Source organism: Penicillium bovifimosum, assembly GCF_028826915.1.
Source record: "Penicillium bovifimosum strain IBT 22155 chromosome Unknown utg000006l_segment0_segment0, whole genome shotgun sequence".
NCBI lineage: Eukaryota > Fungi > Ascomycota > Eurotiomycetes > Eurotiales > Aspergillaceae > Penicillium > Penicillium bovifimosum.
The window spans coordinates 3,069,522-3,097,016 of NW_026622715.1; the positions used below are offsets into that span (position 1 = coordinate 3,069,522).

General features: G+C 51.0%; 12 protein-coding genes across 12 annotated transcripts; 8 read left to right on the plus strand and 4 right to left on the minus strand.

Annotated features, from left to right (window-relative positions):
* Positions 1–156: 156 nt before the first annotated feature.
* On the minus strand, positions 157–1,477 carry N7515_008806 (LysM peptidoglycan-binding domain-containing protein; the record flags this gene model as incomplete). Its single annotated transcript, XM_056669550.1, has 6 exons — positions 157–393; positions 460–541; positions 594–839; positions 894–1,013; positions 1,078–1,206; positions 1,269–1,477. Coding segments are annotated over 6 exons (1,023 nt in total), but the record flags the coding sequence as incomplete, so codon positions are not given.
* A 122-nt stretch (positions 1,478–1,599) lies between these two features.
* N7515_008807 (uncharacterized protein) lies at positions 1,600–4,154 on the plus strand (the record flags this gene model as incomplete). The annotated part of the gene is given in 6 exon segments (XM_056669551.1): positions 1,600–1,670; positions 1,705–2,815; positions 2,981–3,385; positions 3,464–3,628; positions 3,640–3,990; positions 4,062–4,154. 6 exon segments carry the CDS (start codon positions 1,600–1,602, stop codon positions 4,152–4,154), a joined length of 2,196 nt encoding a protein of 731 aa, XP_056519381.1.
* A 310-nt stretch (positions 4,155–4,464) lies between these two features.
* N7515_008808 (uncharacterized protein) lies at positions 4,465–5,629 on the plus strand (the record flags this gene model as incomplete). Its single annotated transcript, XM_056669552.1, has 3 exons — positions 4,465–4,498; positions 4,537–5,241; positions 5,289–5,629. The coding sequence occupies 3 exons, from the start codon at positions 4,465–4,467 to the stop codon at positions 5,627–5,629; spliced, it is 1,080 nt and encodes a 359-aa protein (XP_056519382.1).
* A 1-nt stretch (position 5,630) lies between these two features.
* On the plus strand, positions 5,631–6,107 carry N7515_008809 (uncharacterized protein; the record flags this gene model as incomplete). The annotated part of the gene is made up of 2 exons (XM_056669553.1): positions 5,631–5,938; positions 6,002–6,107. 2 exons carry the CDS (start codon positions 5,631–5,633, stop codon positions 6,105–6,107), a joined length of 414 nt encoding a protein of 137 aa, XP_056519383.1.
* Positions 6,108–7,107: 1,000 nt separating this feature from the next.
* N7515_008810 (MFS transporter) lies at positions 7,108–8,776 on the plus strand (the record flags this gene model as incomplete). The annotated part of the gene is made up of 4 exons (XM_056669554.1): positions 7,108–7,331; positions 7,385–7,768; positions 7,827–8,578; positions 8,637–8,776. 4 exons carry the CDS (start codon positions 7,108–7,110, stop codon positions 8,774–8,776), a joined length of 1,500 nt encoding a protein of 499 aa, XP_056519384.1.
* A 317-nt stretch (positions 8,777–9,093) lies between these two features.
* N7515_008811 (uncharacterized protein) lies at positions 9,094–9,913 on the plus strand (the record flags this gene model as incomplete). Its single annotated transcript, XM_056669555.1, has 3 exons — positions 9,094–9,224; positions 9,251–9,323; positions 9,437–9,913. 3 exons carry the CDS (start codon positions 9,094–9,096, stop codon positions 9,911–9,913), a joined length of 681 nt encoding a protein of 226 aa, XP_056519385.1.
* A 3,198-nt stretch (positions 9,914–13,111) lies between these two features.
* Positions 13,112–14,192, plus strand: N7515_008812 (glycoside hydrolase family 43 protein; the record flags this gene model as incomplete). Its single annotated transcript, XM_056669556.1, has 2 exons — positions 13,112–13,438; positions 13,518–14,192. The coding sequence occupies 2 exons, from the start codon at positions 13,112–13,114 to the stop codon at positions 14,190–14,192; spliced, it is 1,002 nt and encodes a 333-aa protein (XP_056519386.1).
* A 355-nt stretch (positions 14,193–14,547) lies between these two features.
* Positions 14,548–16,353, minus strand: N7515_008813 (BCS1 and AAA domain-containing protein; the record flags this gene model as incomplete). Its single annotated transcript, XM_056669557.1, has 1 exon — positions 14,548–16,353. One exon carries the CDS (start codon positions 16,351–16,353, stop codon positions 14,548–14,550), a length of 1,806 nt encoding a protein of 601 aa, XP_056519387.1.
* Positions 16,354–16,430: 77 nt separating this feature from the next.
* Positions 16,431–16,742, plus strand: N7515_008814 (uncharacterized protein; the record flags this gene model as incomplete). Its single annotated transcript, XM_056669558.1, has 1 exon — positions 16,431–16,742. The coding sequence occupies one exon, from the start codon at positions 16,431–16,433 to the stop codon at positions 16,740–16,742; it is 312 nt and encodes a 103-aa protein (XP_056519388.1).
* Positions 16,743–17,340: 598 nt separating this feature from the next.
* N7515_008815 (nucleotide pyrophosphatase/phosphodiesterase family protein) lies at positions 17,341–19,506 on the minus strand (the record flags this gene model as incomplete). Its single annotated transcript, XM_056669559.1, has 3 exons — positions 17,341–17,699; positions 17,753–19,016; positions 19,072–19,506. The coding sequence occupies 3 exons, from the start codon at positions 19,504–19,506 to the stop codon at positions 17,341–17,343; spliced, it is 2,058 nt and encodes a 685-aa protein (XP_056519389.1).
* A 2,049-nt stretch (positions 19,507–21,555) lies between these two features.
* On the plus strand, positions 21,556–22,152 carry N7515_008816 (uncharacterized protein; the record flags this gene model as incomplete). Its single annotated transcript, XM_056669560.1, has 1 exon — positions 21,556–22,152. One exon carries the CDS (start codon positions 21,556–21,558, stop codon positions 22,150–22,152), a length of 597 nt encoding a protein of 198 aa, XP_056519390.1.
* Positions 22,153–22,979: 827 nt separating this feature from the next.
* N7515_008817 (uncharacterized protein) lies at positions 22,980–27,239 on the minus strand (the record flags this gene model as incomplete). The annotated part of the gene is made up of 1 exon (XM_056669561.1): positions 22,980–27,239. The coding sequence occupies one exon, from the start codon at positions 27,237–27,239 to the stop codon at positions 22,980–22,982; it is 4,260 nt and encodes a 1,419-aa protein (XP_056519391.1).
* Positions 27,240–27,495: the final 256 nt, after the last annotated feature.

Genomic DNA, 27,495 nt, shown 5'->3' on the forward strand with positions numbered 1-27,495 from the left:
AGACAGATAGGTATGTCTGATTCATCTACACTGGTACCTCCAATTATCTTGCCCCTTCTATCCAGCGCATTGTCCGGGGGCCACTTAGGTACCTGACAATATGGTTAGCATATATGAACCTGGTTATTATCCAAGGCTGATATTTAGAAACTCACTAGATGTAGGCTTCGGACTTTGAGTAGACGACGCAGCAATTGATGAAGTAGTTGGCGACCCGTTTGCCTTGGTCTTCTTAGGCTTAGAAAGCAGCACACAGTAAGACGAGCTGGCTCGGAGCGTGCAAGGATAGTAGTACGAGTCTGAAGTAACACTCGAGCTCGTACTGGCTGTTGAAACGATGGACGAACTACTACGCGGCTCCTCTTCGAGCGAAGGGTTCCACATAACAAAGTCCTTAGATGGGTCAGCTTGTATTGAAAGAGAGAAAGACGTACCCAACCAGGGGAAAAAAGAACATACTTCTGCAGAGACACCGTTGGTCATCGCCATGGTCCAGCAATCCGCGAGCGCGTCATCTGTGGTGTTGCTCAGCCACATGTAGCTATCCAAACATTAGCTAGTTAGTGCCCCGAGAGATAAGAAAATGCACTAACTCGTAACAGTCCTTCCTGGTACCGTTGGCAACGGGAATGGCGGGATAGGAATTGTTCGGCAAGGCTCCGGGATAATCTGGTCTCGGAACGGATGAAGGAACGGCGGTCATGGAAACTTTGGTATAGTCATCTGAGGTCCCTCCATAGCCAGGGTACGTTGTAATGTATCCAATGGCCTGCACACAGTAGTACGCACCCAATTGGAGGTTTGTACATTTCTCGTTGATCTCTGGATTCAGGAACAGGCTGTACAATCATTAGTTACCAACTTCATTTTTTCTAGCGATGAAAAAGACTGACAAGTCAGACATAGAGATACCCGACTTCTTTACCACAGCGTCGCATGTCTCGCCCGTTCCGATTCTATAGTATCGAGCGCACTTGCTGTTGGTTCCGGAAACTGTTGGCGAGGGGATAGAGCTGATTGTTTTTCATAAGCATGAGAGAGTGCTAATCGTCTTTCTGTTCTTGCAGGAGTACTTACGCAGTAGTGGTGATAATGTTCTGCGAGCCGGTTGCACTGCTTGAGGTTGTGGAACTAGGGACAGTAATTGCATAGTCTCCCGCAGGATTGCTGATGCAAATATCCTTACCAGAGAAGTCACCGAGGTTCCTAGAAAATCATGCGTTGAGCTGCATTCTATCATCAATCATGATGTCCCTGAGATCACATACGAGCACTCGCGGTTGATATCGGAGTTCCATGAGAGCAACTGCGCCCATGTGGCTCCACTCGACTTGCCAATTTTTGCACAAGTATCTCCATCCTTCACTGTGTAGGTGTTACAGCTCGGACTACTGGTAGCCCCACGATGGAGGGACTGGTGCGCAAATTTTGAAGCCTGCACCGAGGCAATGACTGCGAAGTATGCCAGGCCTTTCATGTTGTCAATGTTTTCCCAGGTTTCAAGATGCGTCTCGCGGTTGTCATAAGAGGTCTCCAAAATAGAGAATCAAAATGTCTCAGATGAAAATGTCCCACTGATCGGAAATTGATATTCATCGAATGTCCGAGCTTAAGGCTGAGACACATAGTGGAGATAGTGGAGATAGTGGAGAATCCGCACGTTCCGGCGGGTGAATCCGCGGATCAGAGCCCTTTTGGGAATAGTGCGTGGATTTGGGACCACGATGGTGTTGACTTTGACTGGGAGTATCCTGGGGCCGATGACCGTGGTGGCTCTGCCGATGATGGAGCCAACTATGCCAAGCTTCTCAAGGAGCTCAAAGATGCAATCAAAGACAGCGGCCGTGACTATCTTGTCACCTTCACATCTCCAACATCCTACTGGTATCTTCGCCACTTTGATCTGAAGGCGATGGCTGATAATGTTGACTGGATTAATCTGATGGCATATGACCTTCACGGTGAATGGGATAGAGATAATCCAATCGGCAGTCGAGTCCTCGCTCACACCAACTTGACTGGTATTGATGAAGCACTTGATCTGTTCTGGCGAGTGGATATCGATCCTTCTGATATTGTCCTTGGCTTAGGATTCTATGGCCGGACCTTTAAGCTTCGTGATGCTTCGTGCTGGAAGCCCGGATGTGAATTCAGTGGTGCTGGTGCAAAAGGTCCCTGCACTGATACTGAGGGAATTCTCTCATATAGGGAAATCTCGCAGATCTGTAAGGATACTGGGGGCACTGCCTATCTTGACAAAGAGGCTGCTGTCAGGTATATGGTATACGATGACAATAGCTGGGTTTCTTTTGACGACGAGACTACGTTCAAGATGAAAATCGACTATGCCAACAAAATGGGTCTTTCCGGTCTGATGATCTGGGCGATTGATCTTGATGATAACCGTCTCAGCGCCTTGCGAGCTGTGTCTGATTCAGATGCTCTGGGAAGTTCCGGATCTGCATTTGATCTTGTCGATTATGCCCACATATTCCCCTCGGACATTCGTCCACTAAATTCCACGAAACCCGTTTACGGCATTTCGACCTTTGGAGGTGGTGACTCTATGAGTCCCAATGGAGGTGGCTTTGGTTTCCTTCTTGTTGCTGGCGAGTCCCATGCCGTCTCGAGACTGCGAAGGCGAGACAACGAGCCAGAGCCTTTTCACTTCCTCGACTGCCCTTCAGATGTTGCGGATGCTCCCAAAGACCACATTCATACAGCTCGAGTCGTTTGCCTCAGTGATGATCTGAATGGGTGCTTCCAAGTGATGGAGCGAGGCGTCGAGGGCACCATCGTGGAGATGCCCGACAATGTAAGTATTTTGTCCTTAGCCGCTGTGATATGACCCTTCTAACACGCAAGCTCCAGTGCGCTCCTGACACATTCGCCCGAGCTGTTTCTTTGCAGCCTTCCCAGAGTGAGTTTTTCACCATTGGGAGATATTCAAAATCATCGCTGATTGTTTGCTCTAGACCAGGCTGTGTCCGCCGAGATCAAGAAGCGGAACCCTACATCCCAGGTCTACGACTTCAAATTTGACTACAATATGGGCTTGAGTCGGCGTGATACGACCAACAGAACGAGTATCCGCTTAGATTACTCGAACGTCAAAGGTTACTGGGACAAAACAGTGGACTCGCCCGGAGTCGAGGATGACGACGGCGTGATGGAAGCACGATCCAGAGTCAAAAGGTTCTGGTCGTCCAGCCCCAAGGACTGGAAGAGGAGCTATACGTCCTCACGCTCACACGCAGACTTTGAATACGATAGCACCAATGCCATCCCTATCAAGCGGAACATCAGCGAGCTGGTTTGGTATCAGACTGCCAGAGATTGTGAAGTGGAGGGAGAAGATTGGGGCGAAGCCTTTGCAGCCTATGTCGTTGGTAAAATTGATGCTAAAATGTACATTGGCTTCTCGATGGTTGCTGAGTACTAAGACGAGCTCTATGTCTCACAGGCCAACGGTTTTATCACGGCCGGCGGTCAGAGTGATCTGACATATGACATTGACGGCTTCAGTGAGGTCGATTTCTCCAGGGCAGATATGGGTAATCCAATTCACGGCGCGACACGATCCTTCGATCTGAAAGGAATGACCATCAGGGCTGGTAAAAACAGTTTCGTGTCTTTCAGCCCTACCTTGACGTCAGCTATGAGCTCGCCTCTTTCAACGGATCCAACAGTACGTCCTTCAGCAACAGTGCCACAAGCTTCATCGGCCATCTCGAGACGCGAGTGATCCAGGACTTCTCCAATGTTACTGCATACTGGCCAATTGACTTTCCAGAGAGCGGAAAACCCGAGTCTGGCAAATTTGCACCGAATGAGATCTTTGTCAACAACAACAACAACAACAAGGTCTGGTACAGTGACGGCGACGGCGGCAAGCTGGCCGTCGGCACCTTCCTAAGATTTGGTGTCAATATCCACCTTGACGTACATGGGCAAGATCGCCGTACACTCGAATCGACCGCAGTTGGAGATGTGAGTTCCTCGATACCTGCCGGGCACAATGGCCGGGTGTTCTGTTGTTGGAGCTAGCTGACCCGTCATAGATGGCATTGATGTACAACACCGTCTCAAATTTCGCCTTCTATCCTGCGGATGATGATTCTGATATGTCTTGTACCGATTTCACGGTTGCGTAAGTGTCAAGTGAAGACACCGTCTGTTTACGAGCGTCATTGACCGTCGATTCCAATTATAGGACCGTTGTCTTTCAACAGGCCCAATCGTGAGTTCGACCATATTCTGCTTCGGCCATTGAAAAATGATCTTCTAATCCATTTCCATTTGGCAGAAAGGCACTGGAGAAAGCCTATTGGACCAATGAATCTCCTCGGCTTGGAGACGACCTCGTGAGTTCTTCCATCTGTGAATGCGTCAAATGTTTTAGGCTCATCTTGTTCGTGACAAATTAGCAAGCACCCGGCCGTGGAGCCGTCTGTTACCCCAATTATGTCACCAGTCATGACGCCAAACGTAGCCTTAGGTATGAGAATGTCCACAACTCCTCTAGCCTCCCCGAAGAGGTTCAGGGAACCAGCCTCAAGCTCCGCGGGGATCCAGGTGAATACATGGCCTTTCCTGGGGACTTCAACTACGGGAGACTCAAGTCCAAGCCGCCGACTGCAAGTGAGATCCTTGACAAGAACGTGTTGGAGTGGATCGGGGACGCAACTGAGGGCGCCATTGGATGTAAAGACTGTGGGTCGTGCACCGATACTAAAGACAAGAAGAAAAAGAAGAGACTCTGTTGTGGTTGCGTGAGTATGGACTACAAGTGGTCCTACAGTGATATCCCGTCTTATAAGGACTGTGATGCCTGTTCATCAAGCCCTTCAAACAGACAGTGGCCCTACGGAGGTAATATCGTTGTGCCAGGCCCACTCAAGCAGCGAGGCCTTGAACCATCGTCCGAATATGAAGACGAGGAATTTAAGGGCGACTCAACGCTTCATCAACTTCACAGTTGGGAGCCTGGAGCGGCGAATATGGGCAAGAAGTACGTCACGATGTGTGGAGAGAGGCAATACGCCCGTACCCCTGGCAAGTATCCTCAATTTCCCCGAGATGCCTCCTCCACGTGGGTCGGGATTCAGAATGGAAAATGGGATTCCATCTCAAGATGGTGGGGAAACACCTCTTCCTTATGCAGCGACTGGAGTGTCGGACCCTTGAAGGAACACGACGTGGAATTGACACCCGTTGGGATACATCGAGCCCAGTATCAGAGTATGTATCGCCATGATGGCGAATTGAAAGCTTGCTAACCGATATAGCCGAACATGTCTTTGAAGGCCAACTCATTGGCGGCTTCTTCACCCATTGGCTTGACAAAGGTAAAATTGTCAATCAGTTACCGATGCCAAGGAACCCGCAACCCATATGGTCCTGCGAAAATGCACTTCGATACGTCGACAAAGATATTTCGTGGGGTATTACAGACAGCAAGGGGAATGTAGAGCTCGCGTCTTTCCTTATGGTGCTTCTACGAGAACTTGGCAGCGAAGAGCACCTGGATAGGCTGACGATCTTCAAAGGCCGAGCCAATGGAATGAAAGGCGGAGTAAGTGCTGGATCTACCGCTGCTTTAGAGAGCACATTGCTGACCTCGAAATAAGATGTTTGGAGGAAGCCAAGCTGCCGATCGGAAAGACTGGAGAAGGAAAAGCGCAGACGAGCAGCTTCAAACCACCAAGACAATGGGCATGGTCTTCGAATACATTAATCACCCAGATGTATGGGAGAAGTTCTGTGCCACATACGAAGCCATCTATAACCGTCTAGGTGAATTTGACGAGTACCACTCTCGGAAAGGCAACAGCTTCCCTGTATTGCAAGACGAATGGCCCAAGTATATCGATGTTGTTCTCAAGTCCATGGCCAATCGGTCAAGGGGGACTCTCTCGTGGATGTTCCAGCAGCGAGCGTACGTACTTCACTTTCTATTAACCCTGTTCATCTATGCTACCAATACTTACCATATCTCTAGAGAGAAGAAGAACAAGTTCTACAGTCTCATCTGGGGAATCAATGTTGGCAAGAATGTTCGCAAGATCACCTTGCCTGGGAAGTGTCCTAATCTGCCTCGGTCTTAGATGGATGTGGCTGCTTGGAGAGATGATCTCATGAAGCTGTACCTATCTAAATGTTGGATGGATTTAGTGTCAGATTAGCATAGTATACAGTGTACACCATATATGCAACCATGAATACAGACTCATCTACTACTCCGTGCTCTATCAGCAACAGAAGCTACCGATTTGGTTTAGCGCGCCAAAAGTTAGGCAGAATTTTTGGATCATGTGATTCAGACCCCGTGGCCCAGGGCGGTGCTTCACTATTAAAGAAGTGCGTCTATGTGCCTGCACCAAAAAGGGAGGTCACGTGCTGGTAGTCACTATGAACCAACCACAGTTAAATTTGATAGATGCTATTCGAGCGGAGCAGGTCAGGCCGCTCAGAGGCGTGCTCAGTTCTACTCAGTGAGCAAAAAGCGGCAAGGTCTGAGCACTAAAACGGAAGGGGAAAGCCAAGAAGTGGCAGAGGAAATCCGCCACATAGGTACTGCGAGGTACTTCGGCAATTGCTCAACATTCACGATAAACGCTTATTCAACAAGCCCGAGATAAATTTCAACATATTCATTATTCTTCTAATTAATCTCAACATACAGAAATGCAGTCTCAAAAGTGCACGGCATTATTCGGTAATCGGTCATTGTTGAATAATCGGAAATCCAGCGCATTCGGACAACCCCCTAATACGCCCTGATGCCGGGCAACCACAACCGATCGACTAAATAATTGTCAAAGATCCCCGCCCTCCGGGCCGTCGCTTAGTTGCATACTCTTTGTTCTGAGTGATAAGGCGTCTCTTGGCAAACACGTAAAGTGGCCCACCTAACCTCGGCCTCGGATGCGTTGAAGAAATGATTCCAGTTATGGAGCAGTACCCAGTTATGTCGCAGTACTTTCTCGGGAGAGATATAATACACCAATCTGTCGCCAAATCTTTTTGATTCTGTTTCAAAGAGTCCGGTCACAGCCCATACCTGCACAGTTCTCCGTTCCGGTATCCCATATTCTCGAGTTCAACATGGGCCAACTCGAGGAGGCTTCGGACGCTGATGTGCACGGTACTCTAGAGGCTCAGATATCCTCGCCCGACGATACTTCCGAGAAATCACGAGGGGTGAATGCAGACAAACCAAACCCCGGGGACACCTGGGACTGGGACAGTGATCCAAGCAACCCCTACAACTGGTCGTTGGAACAAAAGACTCAGCAAGTGATGGTGATTGGGTGGGCTGCTTTCACAACGTAGGTGGACTCTCTCATTGTGAATCTGACTCGAGACCTGACGCTTAACACAGGTCTGTTGGAGTGTCTATACTGAGCCCAGCTCACTCCGCGTTTATGGAAGAATTCGGAGTTAGCAGCACTGTCGCCATCCTGCCCTTGTCGCTCTACGTGTTTGCGCTCGCACTCGGCCCCGTCGCCGGAGGACCACTTTCTGAAACCGTGGGGAGATATCCAGTTTACCTTGGGTGCATGGTTTTCGGCACTTTGTTCACTCTGGGGGTCGGATTTGCTCCTACATTCTCTGGCCTATGCATTCTACGTTTCTTAGCTGGTCTTTGCTACGCTCCGACTCTGTCAATTGCAGCTGGGACACTCAATGAAACGTTCCAACCAGTCCATCGTGCTCTCCCGTCGGCTATTTTTATTCTAACGCCTTTCTTAGGCCCGGGATTAGGGTAAGTATCCTTCAGCTCATCCTCGCGCCAAGTCCTCCTTTCGCTGACTGTTCTCCAGCCCTGTCATTGGCAGCTTTGTTGTCAATCGGAAAGGTTGGCGTTGGACACAGTGGACACAAGTGTTTATGGCCATCTTCACCTTGATTCAGATCGCGCTCTCTAGAGAGACTTTTCACCCTGTCATAAAGCGTCGTCGCGCCAAAGAACTCGGCATCAAACTTCCTCCTTCGCCACCGATATCTTCACAAATACGACTTTTCGTAACTATATCCCTGCTGCGCCCTCTCCACATGCTCATTGTTGAACCTATCGTTGGCTTCATCTGCCTCTATATCGCATGTGAATTTGCAACACTCTTCTCATTCTTTGCTGCGGTCCCATTAATCTTTAGCGGAGTCTATAATTTCGACCCTGAGAGCTCAGGTCTCGTCTTCTTGGCCATCGTTGTCGGGTGTCTACTGGGGACCGTGACTGTCCTTATCTGCAACATCTTCCTCTACCTTCCCAAAGTTGCGAAACATCCAGGCTCCCAGGTTCCGCCCGAGCATCGTCTCTACCCAGCACTGATAGGAAGCATTGGACTGCCCATCGGTTTGTTCTGGTTCGCATGGACCGCTAGAGCCGATATCTCCTGGGCAAGTCCAGTGGTGGCGATTATGGTATTTGCGTGGGGAAACCTATGCGTGTTCGTGAGCACAACGCAGTACATCACCGATGTCTATCAGGGTCTTACTGTTGCAAGTGCCATGAGTGCGAATGGCCTGGCGCGTTATGGGCTTGGAGCCGCGTTCCCTCTTTTTACCATCCCAAGTAAGTCTACCCTGATTCAATGAGTCTTGCCACCTAATGTCTAATCATGTATATTTAGTGTATACCAAACTCGGCATCGGGTGGGCGTCCAGCGTGCTTGGATTCATCGCCGTTGCACTTTTGCCTGTCCCTTGGGTCTTCTTTAAGATGGGAAAGAGACTCAGGGCTATGAGCAAATACGAAACCGTGGAGATTTAATGACCGTGTGGATTCGACTGATGCATAGAGATTATGTTGTGGCATATAGTGTGAATTATAGGCATAATATTAATCAACCCTCCGTTTCAGAGTGGAGCAGAAGCCTGCTAGCACAGTGCAAACTAAATCGTCGTTGTGCACAGTAAGAACTCACCATCTCAGGTTACATTTCACTTCAACTTCTCTGCAGCAGGGTCATGCCACGCCGAGTGACGCTTGGCTTGATATTTGTTGCTCAGCATCGCGCATGGCACGACTGGCAATACCCTGCTACATAAAAACACTACAATATAAGTGCCCGCCTGCAGTTCAACACAATGTCGGCAATGCCCTCGTCATCGTTTGACTCGAAAGAGGTGTCTGTCACGACTACGACGAAGGTGCCGATCCCGACAAAAACACAGCATGGAACAAGTAGAGCTTTAGATGCGGGTGGCGCAATAGAGTAGTGAGTACTATGAGCCCATTTCTGAGTACGAAGGGAGACACCGTTACCCATGGAACTGCTCAATGGACGAAGAAGGAAGAGGAGGAGTTGGTTCGAAGGGTATGAGTCTTCATGGCTCCCAGCCTAGCATTCGACCAGCTGATGTTCGCTAATATAGCTCGACTACCGAATTTGTTCATGCGTCGGGCTGCATACTGTTCTTTGCTCTCCAGCTCGATCGTGGTAACTTCGGACAAGCACTTTCGGGCGGAATGCTTGATGATCTCGATCCATCAACCAATCAATATAACTACGGCATGACGATATTCTATATTTGCTTCCCGTGTGCAGTCTGCAGAGGTGCCCTCACAAATGGTCGCTACTGTGTACTTAAAAAGCTCGGTCCCGATATCGGACAGGTGGACGGTATGGTTGCCTTATGCCTCCGGCGGTCTTCCCTTTGTGTTGACGATAGGGTGGAGCCGCCCCTGCCCTGCGCGCCGACGGCCGAGGGCGGAGTGTTTTCTCGGGCCGATTATTCCCGGTCTTGGCCATGGCCCAAGCGGGGGTCCAAGCGCTTTTTGGGATCTGGCGGATGCCCCGACTGGCGACCTTCGCGAAGGAGGCAGACTTCGTCTCACGGCTGTTGTTCGGTTCGGACTTCGGAGGGGTGTCCATCCGATTTCACGGAAGAGGCCGTCTTCATGTAGCCTGCGAGGACAGGCAGAGAATGTCCTTTGCATCTTTCTGGTCTTCTCAGTGGTCGCATAATCGCATTTGGCCCCGAAGAGATCGATGTACAGTAATGTACTGCCCAAATCTTGCGAAAAGGTCCCTCCTTCTCTGGGCGCGATGGAGGGTTTTCGAAGTGACTCGAGAAGATGGAGACAGCTCTTGCGCTTTCTAACAGCACACTGGGACCCGGTCTCAGGATTGCGGACGCAAGTGATCCTGCCTCTTATGGTTCCTGACTGCAGCGCGAAAGTTCGTCGTTCAATGGTTTGACTTTGTTCCGATACTCTTCCATAGTGTGGAAGTCATCTAAGGTGGTATTGAGGAATTCTTTGAAAGCAAGGTATTCTGTTATAAATCCTTTCGGGCGATAGCAGATTTCAAGAGTTGTCCATGCGGTTTTGGCATCCGAAAGCATTTGCAACAGAATATCTTGTGTTTAAAGAATTCTTCACTACCACGTTACATGACTTCCACACCATGGACGCCCATTCAGATGGTTCTTCTGGAGTTTTGTCGGGGTTTATCAGGGTCTAGTCACCAGCGAAAAAGCTTCTATGCCACACGAGCGCTGCTTGCTCCGAATGGATTGAAGGTGATTTCGTCCCAGAGCAAATTTGGGGAATACATCGACCTCCTTGTGGCCAAATGCGAGCACCTAGAGGACAAGAAAGACGCCAAGGACTTTCTCTGTCCTACCTCTACACGAATCAGGAGCTTCCGATGCAGGTTGCTGTGTTTTACTGTTTCTGTTACGACACTACTATCGTTGCAGCTTTCTTAGCATTCGGAATCCTGCACATGCGATCTGTTGGCGGTTGGCAAGGATGGAGGTGGCTGTTCGCTATCGAGGGCACACTTACATGCATCATCGGTATCAGATCTTGGTTTTATCTACCTGTGAGTTCGACTGAAACTGCGAGTTGGTTCCGGGGAAAGCTGGTTGGTTCCTGTTGCTCAGGTGGAAAAGGATGCTTTCCTTTGATTTGTTAGGCAAACCCAACTTGATACAAATACTTTTGTGACCTTGAGACTGGAAGGTTGAAGTCCATCCTGTATGCTGACAATTTCTTGCAAATACTCACCGAGCTATCCAATGTGGTAACCATGCCCGCGAAAGTCAGAAGATGTCTCTTCCACCCCCGCATTTCCAGTCATCGTGACCGGAATATGTGTTGTCATTGTCCCTACTCCTGTCATGCGATCTGCCGATCAAAGACTAGCCGATGTAGGGCTCGTGGTGGCATCATAAAATGGGCTTGAAGTGGAACGGTTTCACCGACTGGTCACTTTATGCATATTCGCTGTGGTCAGAATGCGGGGTAAGAACAACCAACGAAATGGTTAAGCTTGAATTTGGGTGCTTTGTTGTCTCCAAAGAGACTCACGTGTCGAATTGTTGTTTCTGGTCGACATCCGGGAATGGTAGGCTATTTGTCGATCGGATCTAAATTATCATGGGGAGTGACTTCAGCGGCCACGGCTGTGATAGAGTTGCATCTTCTCCCAACTTATAAGAGTGTCTTCACCCACAGGAAACAGCATCTCCACATCTTCTCATAATACGTCTCTCATACTCAAGGGATAATCTCTCTGGATGTTTTGAAGGGGCTTGCGGGGTTTTATAGTGCGGCTCTCAACCATGGAACTGTGCAACTTTAACTCAAAGTCATAAAATCGAGTCTTGATCATAACTTCTCATAAATGGTCTTAACGCTATTTCAGATCTGCAGTTCCACATATCTGGTGATACCTCAATCTTGTGATCTTGTAGCACAGCATCTTACCGTAGCGTGCCATGTGTTCGGCCCCAGATATGGCCCCGAGCTCTTATGACAACACTTCCCCGAAACTACGGTCGGAAGCCATGCGCCCAATGCGTCCTGTGTAACCAACAAGCCATGTCTTTGGGCGGGACTCGCCGGTCCCGGGGCCGCGGGGGTGGCTTATTCTCGACCTGTCATCTCCATTCGAAATGCCCCGACGTCCTTCAGAGAGGAGAGGTTGTCTATGTCGGGTCCTAGTTAGGGTCAACATATGAAGTATCAGATCTGGGCTGCGTATTCGGTTATGATTAATTTCTCGGCGTGGCCATCGCCTATGGCAACACTTTTTCTCTCGCGGAGATATCTCTATGGCGAGACTTTGAACTTGGATCCAGATTCCAGGGGCTTTGTATACGCCCTTGCATAATGCTACTCCTGATTATGCCTAGTTCGGGTAGGCCGAGGCGCCCAAATTCAAGGAACAACTCTTCGTCCCTTGGCCGTAGAAGCTTTGACCCCATACGCCACTAAAACCCCCAGTCCGTGTGCCTTACCGCATTGGGCTGGATTGGGCAAACTTGGCGGTTTGATCGGTCTGAAGACACAATCCAGTCGACCTCATACGAAGATTAACTCTGTTCTCCGCGTGGAGGTGGAGGATCTCCCGGGTTGTATTATGTTTGTTGATTCACGACATAACAAGCTGAGATAATTTTACTAGCTTCAACAGTGCATCACAACTTACATACTTCGTGCAGCCATTCAGCCATACCCGCAATATTGGCTACGCCTCAAACCGAGTCTCAACTCCCTGGATTCACACAGGCTAAATTGCGTACCTGATATTGCCCGCTAGTCTGGTGCAAACAGGTTAGACAGATATCTCAAACGTGGTTCCGCATGGCAGTTATCCAGTCATCTCGCATGTGTCCCATGATGCCCAGTTCTTCTCCAAATTCTTCACACGTACTCCACATATAGCGCCATACGATTGGACTTCGATGAAAGCACAACCATGCGTTAGAGCCCCCGCATGAGTGGACCGCCAAAATCAGGCATCGGTACCACATGACGGATTTCCATATCGGGTGAACGGCCGTTGTCTTTCTCCCTCCCTTTCCTCTGCGCTCCTTAGCGACCCTGATGTCTCCATCCCTTCGGAGCCAAGCAGACGCCGAGCATTCAATGTTACTTCGTGTCTCTTGGGCCTTGATACCCTAACTCCAATAGGGACGTCCCAGTCCCACTAGTAGCTTTGAATATTTACTTCGGGGTCTTGGGTGCCGAACAATGGCGGTCAAATATGCATATAAGAAGGGTACTCCGCTGTGCCCTAGGTAATGTTTACCCTTGATTTCTATGATCAGTGGTCCTACTGAGTGTCACTTCTTCCCTGTTTAGCCTTTCACTATGTGGTCCACTTCATTGACGGCATCCCCGTCTTCATGGGCTGTATTTGTCCTATCTGTGCTCCCCGCAGTTACAGGCTCGCCTCTATTCGAGAAGCGGGCAAAGGGTCCCTGGCTGGGCTTGAACACCGACTTCCCAGATCCCAGTTTCTTGAAAGCAGCCGATAACAAATGGTATGCATTCGGCACAAACGGCAATGGAAAGCGTGTACAAGTCGCAACTTCCGATGACTTCGTCTCGTGGACGCTACTCGACGTCGAAGCCCTTCCCACACTTTCTTCATGGGAAACCGACATAGACCACTGGGCTCCAGACGTGGTCATGAGAGTAAGTTCTCTCGGTTTCCGAAACAACGGGAAAAAGGAAATAAAGCAAACCCTGGAACAAAGCCTAATCAAACTTCCAGAATGACGGAAAGTATGTCATGTACTACTCCGGCGAAGCAAAATCCAACCTCAGACACCATTGCGTCGGAACAGCCGTAGCAGACAACCCTACAGGCCCTTACGTTCCAAGTGACACCCCATTATCATGCCGCCTTGACCAGGGTGGCTCAATTGATGCAGCCGGCTTCCTAGACAAGGACGGCAGTCGCTACGTCGTCTTCAAAGTTGACGGGAACAGCATCGGCAACGGCGGCGACTGCAACAACGGCGTCGAGCCACTGGTTTCCACGCCTATCCTGCTGCAGAAGGTTGCGGAAGACGGCGTCACGCCCGTCGGTGATGCGGTGCAGATCCTTGATCGCAACACTGCGGATGGTGATGGTCCGCTTGTTGAGGCGCCGAATTTGATTCTGTCTGGTGATACGTACTTTTTGTTTTATTCGACTCATTGCTTCACGGATCCGGGTTATGATGTGCGCTATGCGACCTCGAAGAGTATTACGGGGCCTTATAGTAAGTCGAATGTTCCGCTGATTAATGCGGAGAATACTGGGCTTCTCTCGCCTGGTGGAGGCACGGTTTGTGGTTGTGGGGATCGCATGTTGTTCCATGGGTTCTGCTCGGAGGAGAGGACTAGTAGGTGTATGTACGTGGCGAATGTGAAGTTGGAGGGGACAGTCGCTTCAATTGCTTGAGATAGTCTGATTTGTTGGCTGTCGTCCGTTGATATTCCAAGGCTGGCGTTGAGTTAACGCGCAGTCCTCTGCTGTTGATTTCCTAGGTATATACCCCGGATTTCGAGGACTTATATGTGACATATACCCAATGACAGCTACTGGCATTGATTGTTTACCAAGGAACCTTGAAACGGTGGGCCTTTATTCATCTCTGAAATAGGTTCTAACCTAGACGAATGGATGGCCTGAATCTAGACAGCAAATCATTCATCACAGAAGCTTCATGTCCTGTGCAGAGAATCATTGTTTTCCAACTATAAACGAGGTGAGATTAAGTATATCATAACATCATAACATCGTGGTAGATAGGCAATCATGCAACTACAACCGTATCCTTCTCCTCTCTCGCACGCTTCTTCTCCTGTGCCGTCTCAACCCACTCCGCCGCACCTTGAATAGCTGCATCAGGTGACTCCTTATGATTGAGAAGATAACCCTGGATCTCCGCAGCGGTGAACTCGCCACCCGGAACAATAGCAGCAAACTCAGAGGCTAGACCTGGGATACGAGCTCGGAGGGATACAGTCAGATTCTGCAGATCTGTATGTTTCCCCTTCTTGCTAGCTCCATTGCTCTCCCCGAGATGGACAGTTTTGCCGTTCGCCTTTGGTGCATCGAGAGAAATGGTGGAATTTTGTGACTTGACCGAACCATTGCGGCTACTCCTGGAGATTGTTGATATTCCACGACGAGCAATGTCCTTCTCCATCGCGACATAAATCGAGGTGAAAAGCTCCTTGATATCTGCTTCACTTGTGTACCCAAAGCCGACTGTCATGTCGACGCGCCCAGGACGAAGGAGAGCGGCATCGAGCTTCTCCATGTGGTTGGTAGTCATGATGAGGATTCGGCCCTCGCTGGCAGCAACGCCGTCAATCACGTTCAGAAGTCCTGAGAGCGTGATGCCGCCTTTCTTCTCATCCTTGGATGTCGCGTCTGCGCTGGCTTCGGTGGCTTCGGTTGCAGCCGCAGGAGCATCCGACTTGGGAGGGGTCGTGGTTGAGGGAGCCGGAATGGTTCCTCGAGATTTGGTGATGCCTGCTGAGTCGACATCTTCAAGTAATACAATGCATCGGCGCGGAAGTTCCGAGAACAGCATCGACAGGCTTTCCTCGTCCAGCGCAGTGGAATTCAGATCAAGCAGGTAAAGTTTCAGCCCGAGAATCCCGGCTGCTGCAAAGCACAAACTCGTCTTTCCCGTCCCTGGGGGACCATGCAGAAGGTATCCACGGCGGTAGGGAATACCCCGGTTGGAGTACCATCGCCGTGTGCGGGGATGAAGGTATTCCTTAATGTCATCAAGGAAATCTTCCTTTCGGTCCTGGTCAAGAATGACAGTAGAAAGAGGACGCGGTAACCGGGCCATGCATCGGACCCAAGAGAACTGTGAACCAGCGGGCGACCGCGAGCCACGATAAATTATAGTGCGATTGCTGTCTTTCTCAACGTATGCCTGCTGTGCCTCTGCCAGTAGCGATTTCAGGATCGCCGGGTTGCGACCGAGACACGAAACAAAGATCCGCTCGTTGTTCATTAACCAATATGGACCCCCCTCCCGCTGTGCACGTTCGAGCATGAGCGGCCGGTTCTTGTACCAAAAGTAGTGACAGCCTTCAGAGGGGGTGAAGCGCATCTTCTTGTACTTGTCGCGGCTGGTGACTTTGGCCCAGTACATGGCAAAGGCATCCTGTTTCTCTCCGTCGAGAGTCTCGACGTCTTCAGCCGTCTCGTCTAGATCTTCGTTGTCTGATTCTTCTTCGTCGTCCCAGTAGCTGTTGGTTCTGACGCCTGCAACGAAGCGGTTTGTTGTTTTCATGAGCGGCTGACGCGAGAGCCAAAACATCAAATAATTGAATGCCTCGTCATCCAAACGTATCTCAGCTCTTGAGATGAACAGCTCGTTGAAGTGCTCCCAAAGCATCAGTAATGCGTATCGGATGGTTGCACCGTAGACGGCCAGTCCGACGAGAACTTGGAAGTAGGAGCTGATGTCAAAGTTGAGATACGACATCAGTATCCTCGAGATGAAGCCAAAGCCTGGGACTAGGACTTCTAGCATCGCCGTGTCCGACGTGGACAGCGGTGATGGCGTGGTGGGGTGGGTTATGTTATGTTCCATGATCGAGTTCCCAGTGCACACTTCTGGATAATCAGAAAAATAGAACTCAAAGAGCTCTAAATGAATGCGAAAGCAACATGGTCAAGGCGTATCTTATAAAGGCCCTCCGCCCTCGTGGATCAAGAGCCTCATGTGCGCCTGAAATCCTGAATCTCGGCCGAACTCCGCCTAAGACTCATGTCGCGCACCAGAAGCTGAATCTTGAAGTGCGCCTGACGCAGTGGGTTTCCACGATACTTTTCGGATTGAGGTTCTATTGGATGAGAATCAACCGTACTCAGCTGGTTGGTGGCTTCTGCCTGGGTGTGTCGGAGGGTCTGACTCATTGGTGCTGCAGCGCGCTGCGCAGGGCGGTTTCTGCGCGTCTGTCCCACGTCACCTTCACTTGAGGTTGCAGCGCAACTGGCGCTGCTTGGGCATTATTTGGATTGTATCCAGCAAGATAATTCCATGGTGACTAGGAATAGAAAAACATTGTAAAATGTAAAAGCAAAAAGAAATCTCTCCCTCGGGGAATCGAACCCCGGTCTCCCGCGCTTATCGGTTTTAATGACAAGCGGAAATCATCACCACTAGACCAAGGAAGATAAGATGGCTGGGTTACTGCTCGGCCACTTGGCTGGTTGATCAATTGTAACACTAGTTCTAACTCTATAGGCGCATGGGGCGCAAGATAGTTTTGTCGACACAACCCTAGCTAATTCAGCCACCAAGATGACCAACCAATAGACTATGAAATGCTAGTTGAATGATACTCTCAACCCGCTTGGCCCATCCATATGCCCCAATTTGCTACATAGAAAGCTATGTACTCAAGAAACTACTATCATCGCACGTATATTCTGCAAGCGGTTGAGTCTGAACCATGCAATACCAACAGTCTCAGTAACATTTTATAAACAAAGTAGATTGAAGAGCGGATGAACATGACAAACGTGATCGGGGTATAGGTATATGAATAAGTACAAACGAATGGAAGAACCAATTCTAGTTGCTCCCAGGCTCAGGGTGCTTGCCCTGAATAGCATCAGCAACGCCGCCAGCCCAGTTCTTCACGTCCTCGAACTTGTGTACAATCGTTCCCCACCATGTCGAACCCTTTTCGTCGTCACTGTCATGGTTCGTTGCGGGCGGCGGGGTGCCTGACGTTGTAGGCCAGGGTGATGACGGCACGGGCCCTGCTGTTGTTGAGGTTGGGGCTGGGGGATCAGGTGGTGTGTCTAGGACGGGTGCGCTCTCGTCCGAGTGGAGGCCGACTGTCTTGAACGGGAGTCGTAGTGTGCCGTTGCTCGGAAGAGGGTCGACACCCAGTGAGTCGCAGAGAATATTGTATACCTCGATGTTTTCTAGGTGGGTACGTCAGAAAGAGATAGGCTCATGATTGGGAGGAGTTACTCACGGAATACTTCTATCCGGCTGTTTGGCTTATGCGGAAAGGCTGGCCCGCGCGCGATGAAGATTGCACGCATCAAAGGGTGCTCATGGTCGTATCCATGAATGCCCCGAGGATAATACTTCTGACCCGTGTTCAAAGCCTCCTTGACGTCGAACTCCGAGCGATCAACGATAGCCCATCCCGCCTTGGGAATGACCCACAAAGGTGCAATTCGATCATTGTTCGAGAAGTGGTACCGCTCAGGCATTGTCTCCCGGGTATGGAACTCGAACGCATGTTCGTACTCTTGAGCAACCTTCTCTAGTTGTTGCTGGAGGGTGGTCAGATCTTCGGGACGCTTAGGACGCAGACCGCTTGATGGCCACCCGTCGATGTGCTCAATTAGGTCATAATCGATCAAATCGTCCAATTGAATCAGTCTCTGCGTAGAGGTGGTAGCCATACCATGATCTGAGACAACGATGACGTTGACCACCTCTGTGAGATTGCGCTGCTCGAGTCCATCCATGATTTGGGCGACCATGCTATCCGCCTTGGAAATCGTCTTCCGAATTTCAGTGCTATTAGGACCAAATTTGTGGCCGTCGCGGTCGACATCGGGCACATAAGCCGCGATCAGCTGCGGCCGCTCCGGTGCCATTTGCGACTCCTCGAGGCCTGGAAGATCCAAAAATTCGAGGATGCGATCCACCTTGCGTGACAGGACTTCCATACCATTGTATTTGTCTACAAAAGTCGGCTCCTTGTCGCCAATGTGCGCTTCAGACCCTGGCCACATATGAATGGCGGTCTTCACGAGCTGCTTCTCTGCTGTCACCCACAGCGGTTCCGCCATCCACCACTTGGGTTGCATGCTGACTTCAGGGTGTGTGTAGTAAAACTCCTCATTCATCTTCAAGTCCCAAAATGTATTACCTACAATACCATGGCTCTCAGGGTATAGTCCGGTCATAAGTGTGAAGTGGTTCGGGAAGGTAACGCTGGGGAAGCTGGGGGTCATGTATTGCGGGGAAACCCCATTGGCGACCAGGGAGTTCAACGCGGGGGTTAGACCACGATCGAGGAAGTCAGCCCGGAAGCCGTCGAGCGAGATTAAGATAGTGGTTGGCGCAAAGAGAGCTGTGCCGTTGGAGAGAAGGGGTGGAGAGTGTGCTTGTGAAGCCCGGAAACCGCTCGAAGCTTTGTACGCGCCGAGGACGAGGATGAGGAAGAGAATGGTGACGAGAGCGAATAGGAAGAGGAACTTCCGCCATGAAGGTCGTGGAGGCTAAGCAGCAGACATGTTAGCGGAGAGCGTGGAAAGCAGCGACCGCGCATCTTACCGGCTCATATGTGTACCCATCTTTGCTGTCTAGATCCAACGATGACCCACTCAAAAGAGAATCATTATCATCCCCGATCCCCTCTTCCATTTCATACATCAGCTCACCATCCTCGCTGACTCTTTCGCGACGTGACCCCCTCCGCAGTCGCCGCTCCTTCTTCACTTTCCCAATCCTCACACTGCTGCCACTGGGACTGAACATTCTTCGCAGGCCGTGTCCAGCACCCCGGCGGATCAGAAGTCTCTCTAGCTCTTCCTCGTCTTCTAGGACAGCGCGATCGTGTTCTGCGATTTCTAGGGTACTGCGGACCTGATCGAGAAGGGCGTCATCATCGGAATCAGAGTCCTGCTCTGAGGGCGAGCGCAATGAAGACGCATCATTGTCGTAATTTGCGGGCGAAAGAAGGGAAGGGCTAAGGTCGGGGCGCCGCATTGCTATGATGACGACTAAAAAACAAATGGCTTGGAGAAAGGGAGATTGGGTTGCCAAGACTTCCGGAGCTCCAATCAGTTGGCGATAAGCCGATCTATGACAGCTGTGTTGCGTACTCCGTAGTCCGTAACACAGTACGGAGTACACTATGGACGTACACTATGGACGGTATTTGTATGAAAATGGATCTGGGTCCTTGATGAGCTTATCTGAGGCTTGCAGACATCATAAGCATTGAACGTTTCTCCCCTCAGCTGCCAACGATGTCACGTGTACACCCGCTGCTTCGTGCATGTGACCATCACCGCAGAGCCCACCAACTGGCAAATCCCAAGAGACTCTCAGTCTCAAGCCTCAGAGTATGTCGTACTTGACAAAGGTCGATCAATGTCAGTACAGATAACGGGTCACCTACAAAGACGCAGGCTACCATCGATCTTTCGACCGTTGAATGGTTCTCCGCTTAGACAGCCACTGTATATCGACTCATTGCACAAACAGAACTGAGAAGTTGGACCAGAATGAACTGAATCGCGCACCTACAGGAAATAGATTTCAGTCGCCCACCTACCTAGGTAAATGCCGCCTAAGCCCCTTTGATCATCTTCGCACTACAGCCTAAGCCGAAGGCGACGAAAATGGATATGACAGGATACGGTAGATCCTCGATCTGTGGCATATCCAAAGAGAACATAATGTCTTTGATCTTTCCTCTCGAATCCTACTGTACCTAGGGAACAACGAACCAAACGAACACCTTCTAATGAAACCAAGACATTTATGTAAGTAGATCAGCCCCGAAGGGGCATCCCGCAGCCACCGCGTAGCAGCCGCATTCTTTGGCTTTTGCAAATGACATGGAATGATCGGAGGATTCTCAGTTGACGTGAACGCCACGGCCCACTAACATTCCACGATTCAGATAATCCCGGGGTTGCAGCTACATAGTACTAGTATCAACTAATTGACAGTGACATTGTCTTTCTCATTCAAGTGGAGATGTTCATGATCTTCGTGGATGCAAACCCACTGCGGGCCGAATGCAGTCGCTTGGGGATCAGCCAGGCGTGTCAGCCCTACACAGTGTGACAGTGGTGGCCTCGGGAAATTTTGATGTTGTGTTATGTTCTAGAAGGAGGGACTTCAATGGCCTGTTACTAAAGATATCCCTCTCTTTTGGTAACAGGGTCGAGAGGCCATCATGCTCTGCCGGATGTATAGAGCAGTTCTACAGATATAGTATGTATCTTGCCCTTCGAGAGGTAGTAAGCCTCAAACATTGGAACAACACCACATGGAACCTGCTTAATGAAGCAGTGGCCCATGGAGTCCGCTAACTTATCTAACCACTTTTGACGTGGCTATTTCTGGAATCTTTCGCTGGTAGAAGATCCTCAAGCAAATCCGCATGCAATGACCTCACCTTCCTAATCAGGAACCCGAACCACGTGACCACCACGGCCCTCATCAGCCCACTCTCTTCACACGAACAGCAAGATACAGCAAGTCCACTAAGGACCGAGAATCTGGCCAGGCAAGAGTGATTGCCAACTGTACCAGGGATGAAGCAGTGGATCCAGCCCCACCTCGACTCCAACGTGACATTTGCCGCCTCATCCCCCGGATGCGGAAGTCAACCAGGTGAAATCAGAAAAAATTTCGAGTCCTTCGGTTCCGCCATCTTAACCAAAGAGCGCAAGCAAGGAACGAAGCACTCGAGAGGCACAGAAATTCAATCGGAAAATCTCTGCACTCATAATCGTTCTTAATGTCATCACCAAGTAACCTTAAATCCAGTCAGTATCCGGATTCGGATGTCTAGCAAGATCTATAAGAATGGCTCCTTCGGCGCCCCCTACTTCCTAGCAAATTTTCTCTCCCAGTCGCATCAGCATTATCACCCTAGGTAAGCTATTTTACTCTGTCTACCTGTCACAGACACAAAAGACCAAAAAAGAAAAAGACCACAATCTAACACCGCCAACAGCTCCGTCACTCGTTAAGACCAGCTTCTTCTACCGCATTTCTCCATCTATAAAAGCAACAAAAATGCACTTCTCCGCCCCTACCATCGCCATCATGGCCCTCGCCGCCGGCGTCAACGCCGGCCGAAACGAGCCCCCCGTTCACGTCAAGGCCATCAGACAACACCCCGGTGCCACCGGCGTCCAAACCGGCACACACCCCATCATGACCGGTGTTCCCGGCCGCAACGGTACCCAGCCCGGCAACGGCACTGTCATTTCATCCTCCGTTCTGCCCGGCGGTAGCTCCACCATCCCCGTCCACGTCCCCATCCGGACTCCATCTAGCAGTGCCGGCGCTGGAGCTGCTGCTTCCAGCAGTGCCGGTGCTGGCGGTGCCTCGCCCTCTGGTGGCGCTGGTGCCGGTGGTGCCGGTACCGGCTCTGGATCTGGTCAGGGCTCTGGCTCCGGCGCTGGTTCTGGTTCTGGCGCTGGTGCTGGCTCTGGCTCTGAATCTGGCTCTGGGGCTGGTCAGGGAGAGGGCCAGGGCTCCGGTACTGGTGCTGCTGAGCCCAGCTCGACTGGATTCAATGCTTCCAGCCCGGGATCTAAGGTCACTACCTCTATCTTTGGTGCTGTGATTGGCAGCGTTGTCTATGGTACTGTTATGCTTCTCGCATAGACTTTACGCTAATGTTCACCACACGGGTGTTTTATGTCGGTGATGAGGCGACTGGGATGTTCAAACAGGCGCTAGAGGATTTGATTTTTGATTTTTTGATTTTTTTGATTCTCTGCTTTTCTGGGTTGATATATGAGTACTGTACCTAATACGATTATAATTCAAGATTTGATTTGTCTACGCTAATTTGACGGGCATTTGATCAAGACCTAGGAGATCTTGTAAACCACTAAAAACCTTAGAAAGAACATCCAACTAGGCGCCCTGTATCTGTTATCCAAGTAGTTGCCACGATAGCCAGCAGTCATGGACTCATAGACTCCAGGGAACAAACTCTAAATCAACGGCAAAAAGCAAGGCACAACGAACGACTCATGGTGGTCATACTCTATTAATAGAACTCCAGCCGAAGCACGCCGTTAGGCCGGATCGCCCTGCAGGGTCCTTATCGTGCTTTAGGTTCGCCCATTACATTAGCCGGTTTAAGGTTTGAGATTGGGTTCTCGGTGCAACGTGGGTGGGTGACGGTGGGTCGCTCTTACCAAGTTACGAGGAGATTGGTTCTTGTATCTACTGCGTAGCAGTACCTATGCAATTATGCAAATGATGATGAGGAATTTGAAGGGAGTGTATTCAACTGTGACCTGATCATCTCCTGATTCGGTTATGCGCTATTCATCTCGACGGAGAAGAGCAAAAAAGAAAAGAAAAAGAAAAGATGCATCCCAAAACACCATACAAATGCAACATGAAACAAGGAATAAAATATCTAGGTCGCCGGCTTTTTTGATGTTTTCATCTAGAAGAAAATGCTTTTGCATGCAAGTTTATTTCCTCGAAATCCAATTAACCCATTGACAACCACACCCTCCAGACCCCCCATCAACACCGCCAAACCCATCCCCATTCCCATTCCGCGTCCCACTAAGACCCTTAAAAAGTCCCGAAGCAGGATTCACCAGCTCGCCACCAATAGCGCGATCTTCGAGCTGCAGCTGCGCGCCCGTGATGTTGTAGTGTCCGTCGTCTTCGACGGGGTAGCAGTAGACCATTTTCTTTTTCTCGGCGCCGCCGTGTCGGTCGATCGTCACGGTTACCGGGTATGGGAATGAACCGGGGCGCGAGAAGTCTGTCGCGGAGGATGATGATGTCGGTTTGTTTGTTGAGGTGGGGGTTGCGGCGGTAGTAGTATTTGTTGCTGTGGTATCTGGGGAAAGGAGCTGGAGGCCGATTTTGTCGGGTTGTGTCCAGATCTGCACGAGGAAGCGTGTTTGAGACCATGTACAGCGGTAGTGGGCGGAGGATTTGGAGACGCCGCCGTTGGTGTCGGCGGGAGAGGATTTGTCTTGCGAGGTGAGGAATATGGACTTGTCGAAGTAGGTGTAGAAGCCGTAGTGCTCGGTTGGGAGGTTGCGGTTGTAGAGGCGGATGGGTTGGGAGGATGGGAGGGGGTAGAGCATTGCTGCCGCCGCGGTGCCATCTGCGTTTGTGTCTGGTGGCGGGATTATAGAGGATATGTTAGGGTAGGCGGTGCCATTGGAGATGCCGGAGCGGCGGTAGATGCTGGCTGATGATAAGGAGATTGGAGAGAGCATGGAAATGTAGAATGGGGTTGCTTCGCCGGCGTAGGGTGCTGAGTTGTTGTCTGAGTATTGGCCGAGGAAGGCTTGCTCGGCCTCTCTGGGAGCTGCCGGCGAAGGGTCGAACAAGTCATCGTTTCTGACGCGTAGGCTGCCTGTAGTGTTCGAATGAACAGCAGTGCTGTTATCGTACGTGCCATTCCGGAATTGGATGGAAACCCGGAAATTGGGCTGATTCGCATTGTATGGCTCATTGGCATCCCGCTGGTCCTTAGGCAACGCACAACTCCACATCGAAGAAGGTGTAACGCAGGTTGACTTCTCAGTCTGCGGCTGAGTGCCAGCAAGTGTGGCAATGCCTGTCGGCATGGGGGGATAGCCGGTCAAGTTAAGCCACTGCGATTGAACAGGAGTCGCTGCTCCTTTCCTTGTCAGTGTGACTGCCAAAACAGTTGCCACGATCACAATAATAAAGAAGAAAATGCAGATCACAAAGTACCATCTTCGTCGAGTGCGACCCTCACGCCCAGGGCGTCCATTTTTCTTGCTGAATGGACCCCGGCCGCGCCAGAGCCCGCAGAGTCGTCTGCCTGTGGCCTCTTCTCTTTCGAGTCGGCGGCGTCGTGTTTCGTGGGGCCCGATCGCGCCGCTGGGATTGACAATGGAGACTCCAGCTTCAGGGTTGTGCTCATACCGGGGCTGGAGATCATACCGCGGCGGGAGAGGTGCGTCTCTGGGATACTGCGTGTATGCAGGAGCTGGGGCCTGCATGTCAGACATTGGAATTGAGCCAGGCCCGCCGGCGGCGCGTTGGAATCCAGGAGAGATTGGCTCGGATGCTTGGGAATGTCCTTGGGGCGCAAGCTCGGAACCTTGAGGCAGTCCTCGTTCTGTCTGCGGCACGTCAGATCCACGCTGAGCTTGTCGGCTCTGGGATTCCGATCTTGTAGGCAGGCCTTGAGACACCGGTGCTACGGGCGGTGCATGCGAGTGAGGATGCGCGTGTATACCAAACGGCCACCCAGATCCAGAAAGACGTCCCTGGAGAATAGGCGGCCCGCGAGGTTGGTTGGCATGACCGCGGGTCGGCTGCCTTCCCAAGACAGGCGGTTGTCCAGATTTTACCTTTGGGTGTTCGGGCAATCCACAGATGACGGGTGGCTGTCGAGGTTGTTCTTGTTGGGAGTATGCCCATTCAAATCCGGTTGTCTGTCCTTGAGTGACCGGTGGTGGAACCTGGGATTGCTCTCGCGACTGATCTCGCTCTCCCCATGGCCACTCTGATCTCGGTGAAACTACCTGAGGTGCTGGCTGAATAGCTGGAGCCTCCGGAATCCCTCGCGATAGCTCCTGCACCTGCGGCTGTGATTCTTGCGCCGTCATCTGGGATGGGTGACCTGCTTGAGAGAAGACGGGCACATATTGTATTATCGGCTGAAGAGGTTGCGCTTGTTGCTGTGGCGGAGGCGAAGGAAGGTGTATATTAGTGACCGGGGCAATCTGCGGTGGTGGAGCGGAAATAGAAGCAGCGGCAGGGGCAGGGGTAGTGGCAGGCTCGGGCATAGGAATAGCAACTGGCGCTGGCGCTCCATGACCATTACTCTGCCTAGCAGTTGTTGCCAACGCCACAGGAACAGAAACAGGATCGGCAGACGTGGGCTTAGACCTGGTACTCTCAACCCCTCCCTTAGCAGCTTGAGGAGCCACAGAATCCTTCTCGTCTTCATCCACATCCGAGCAATCCCATGAATCGAAGGTGGTGACTGACCCAGGAGACAGCAGCCGCACCTCCTTAGCACGGACAGCGTACCCAGCCGGGGTCGTAGTCGCAATCGACCCACGTGGTGAATCAATATCAATGAGTAAACCTTCATTCTTAGTCGACTTCGTTGAGCCGGCAACCGAGACTTGATTCTCGTGTGCCTGTGTGCCCCTATGACCAGATAGACCGGAACCTACGTTCGATGCATCAACGGCAACGATTCCAGCTCCCCGACTGCTACTCCCCTCGGCAGTCCCGTTCAGTGCGACTGCGGCAGGGTTGACAGGCGTAATGGAGCAGACGTGGTTAAAGCATTCGAAGTACGGTGTCTTGCTGAAAAGCTCATGCGCACAGGCTTGATAGTACTCCGCAGCTTCGCCTTGGGTCGTCTGGCTGCCGAACATAAATGACATGGTATTCTGTCTGCTGGACGCATTCGAGACGTACGCAGGTGGAGGGGATTGCTGGCGCTCATCGCCATGTTGATAGTGGTCTGTATCGAAGGATGAAGACAGCTCGAACGCTTTTTCGTCCATCGGAGCGGCTGTCTCTGGTGTATCGGGCGAAAAGCAGGATACTTCTTTCTCCCGCTGAATCCATTGCTTTGGTGGTGCAAGGGTGGTAGATGTGGACGGGGTCACCGGTGAATCCCGCGGGAAGGATGGGCTGAGCGGGGATTTGATTGAGCGGCCTAGCAGCGGGGAGAGGAGGTATGTCCACCAGCCTTGGGAGGCAGGTCTGTTGGTAGATGCTGTGGTGTTGACGCTGAGACGGCCTTGCTTGTGTTCTGTTGGGCGAAGTGTCGCCGGTGTCGCGGGTGGACTGTCGTCTTCCCAAGTTGAGGTTGAGAGGGGACGAGCGTTCTTTTCTACGCCGAGTGTGTTTGGATATCCGTTCTCGGTCTTAGAGCTCTGTTTGGCAGTTGAGTGTTGCGCCGGAATCGCTGGCACGGGTGGGACGTTTGATTCATGCTGCCAAAGACGAGGCGTGGGCTGGGAGTAGACACTTGACGCTACTCTCGGCCGGAGCATCTCGGTGCTCGCGTTCGAGGGCGCATTCCATGGTGCATCTTCTCTTGCTGGAGTGACAATAATTGAGGGGGTGAGTGGTGTGCCTGCACTGTCGAGCTCCCTCGACCTTTCTATTGATTCATTGCGAGGTACAGTGAGGCCAATCATTACATGTCGGTCTGAAGGAGAGATTCCATGCTCGTGTCTATCGTGGAATGGATTTCCGTCTCCAAGGTTGAGAAACGAGGTCTCATTCGGAGGATGGCCTCCTTCGCCATGCACACCCTCGTCTGGCATCCGCTGAAACCCTCGCGAAACCCGCTTCTTGAAAAGCTCCTTCGACTTCTGCGTGGACCGTTCTCTCTCCCGCACTTTCGAGAGCATCTTCAGATCATTCAGGTCGACAAACGGCGCGGTTGTACGTAACTCCTCTGTAACCGAGGCCTTCCTCGCTGGTGCCGGCGCCAACGTGAAATCCGTAACGAGGTTCAACCCCACTGGCTTCGCGACGCTTTTCCGCTTCTTTGTAATACCGCGGATATTCAGTCTCGAGGGTTCCCGGTGCGCGGATCGTGTTGCCTTGTTGAGAAATGCAAAGGGTCGATTACGTTCCTCGTCGTGATCTTCTACCGAGGAGCATGATGGGCTGGAGATCTCCTCGCTGATCGGCGAGGATAACGGGAAATTTGGGACTGGAACCTGGAGGGTTGGCTGTGGTTTCTGTTTGGAGAGCATCTTATGGGTTTGATGTCTCAGTAGACGGTGTTTCCGTAGAGGTTGGTAGGAAAGGACATGCAGGAGTCGAGATTTTGCGTATACCACGGGGGTCTCCGGTAAATAAACGAAAGAGAAAGGTAGAGGATATAAGAACAAAGAGGATTCTAATATTATAATCAGGCAGCACAACAATGCAGTCAAAGACAATAGACAATGGCCCCGAATAGAAGTCTATTGAAGTAGTCCGCAATGCAAACAATAGGGAAAGGAAAGA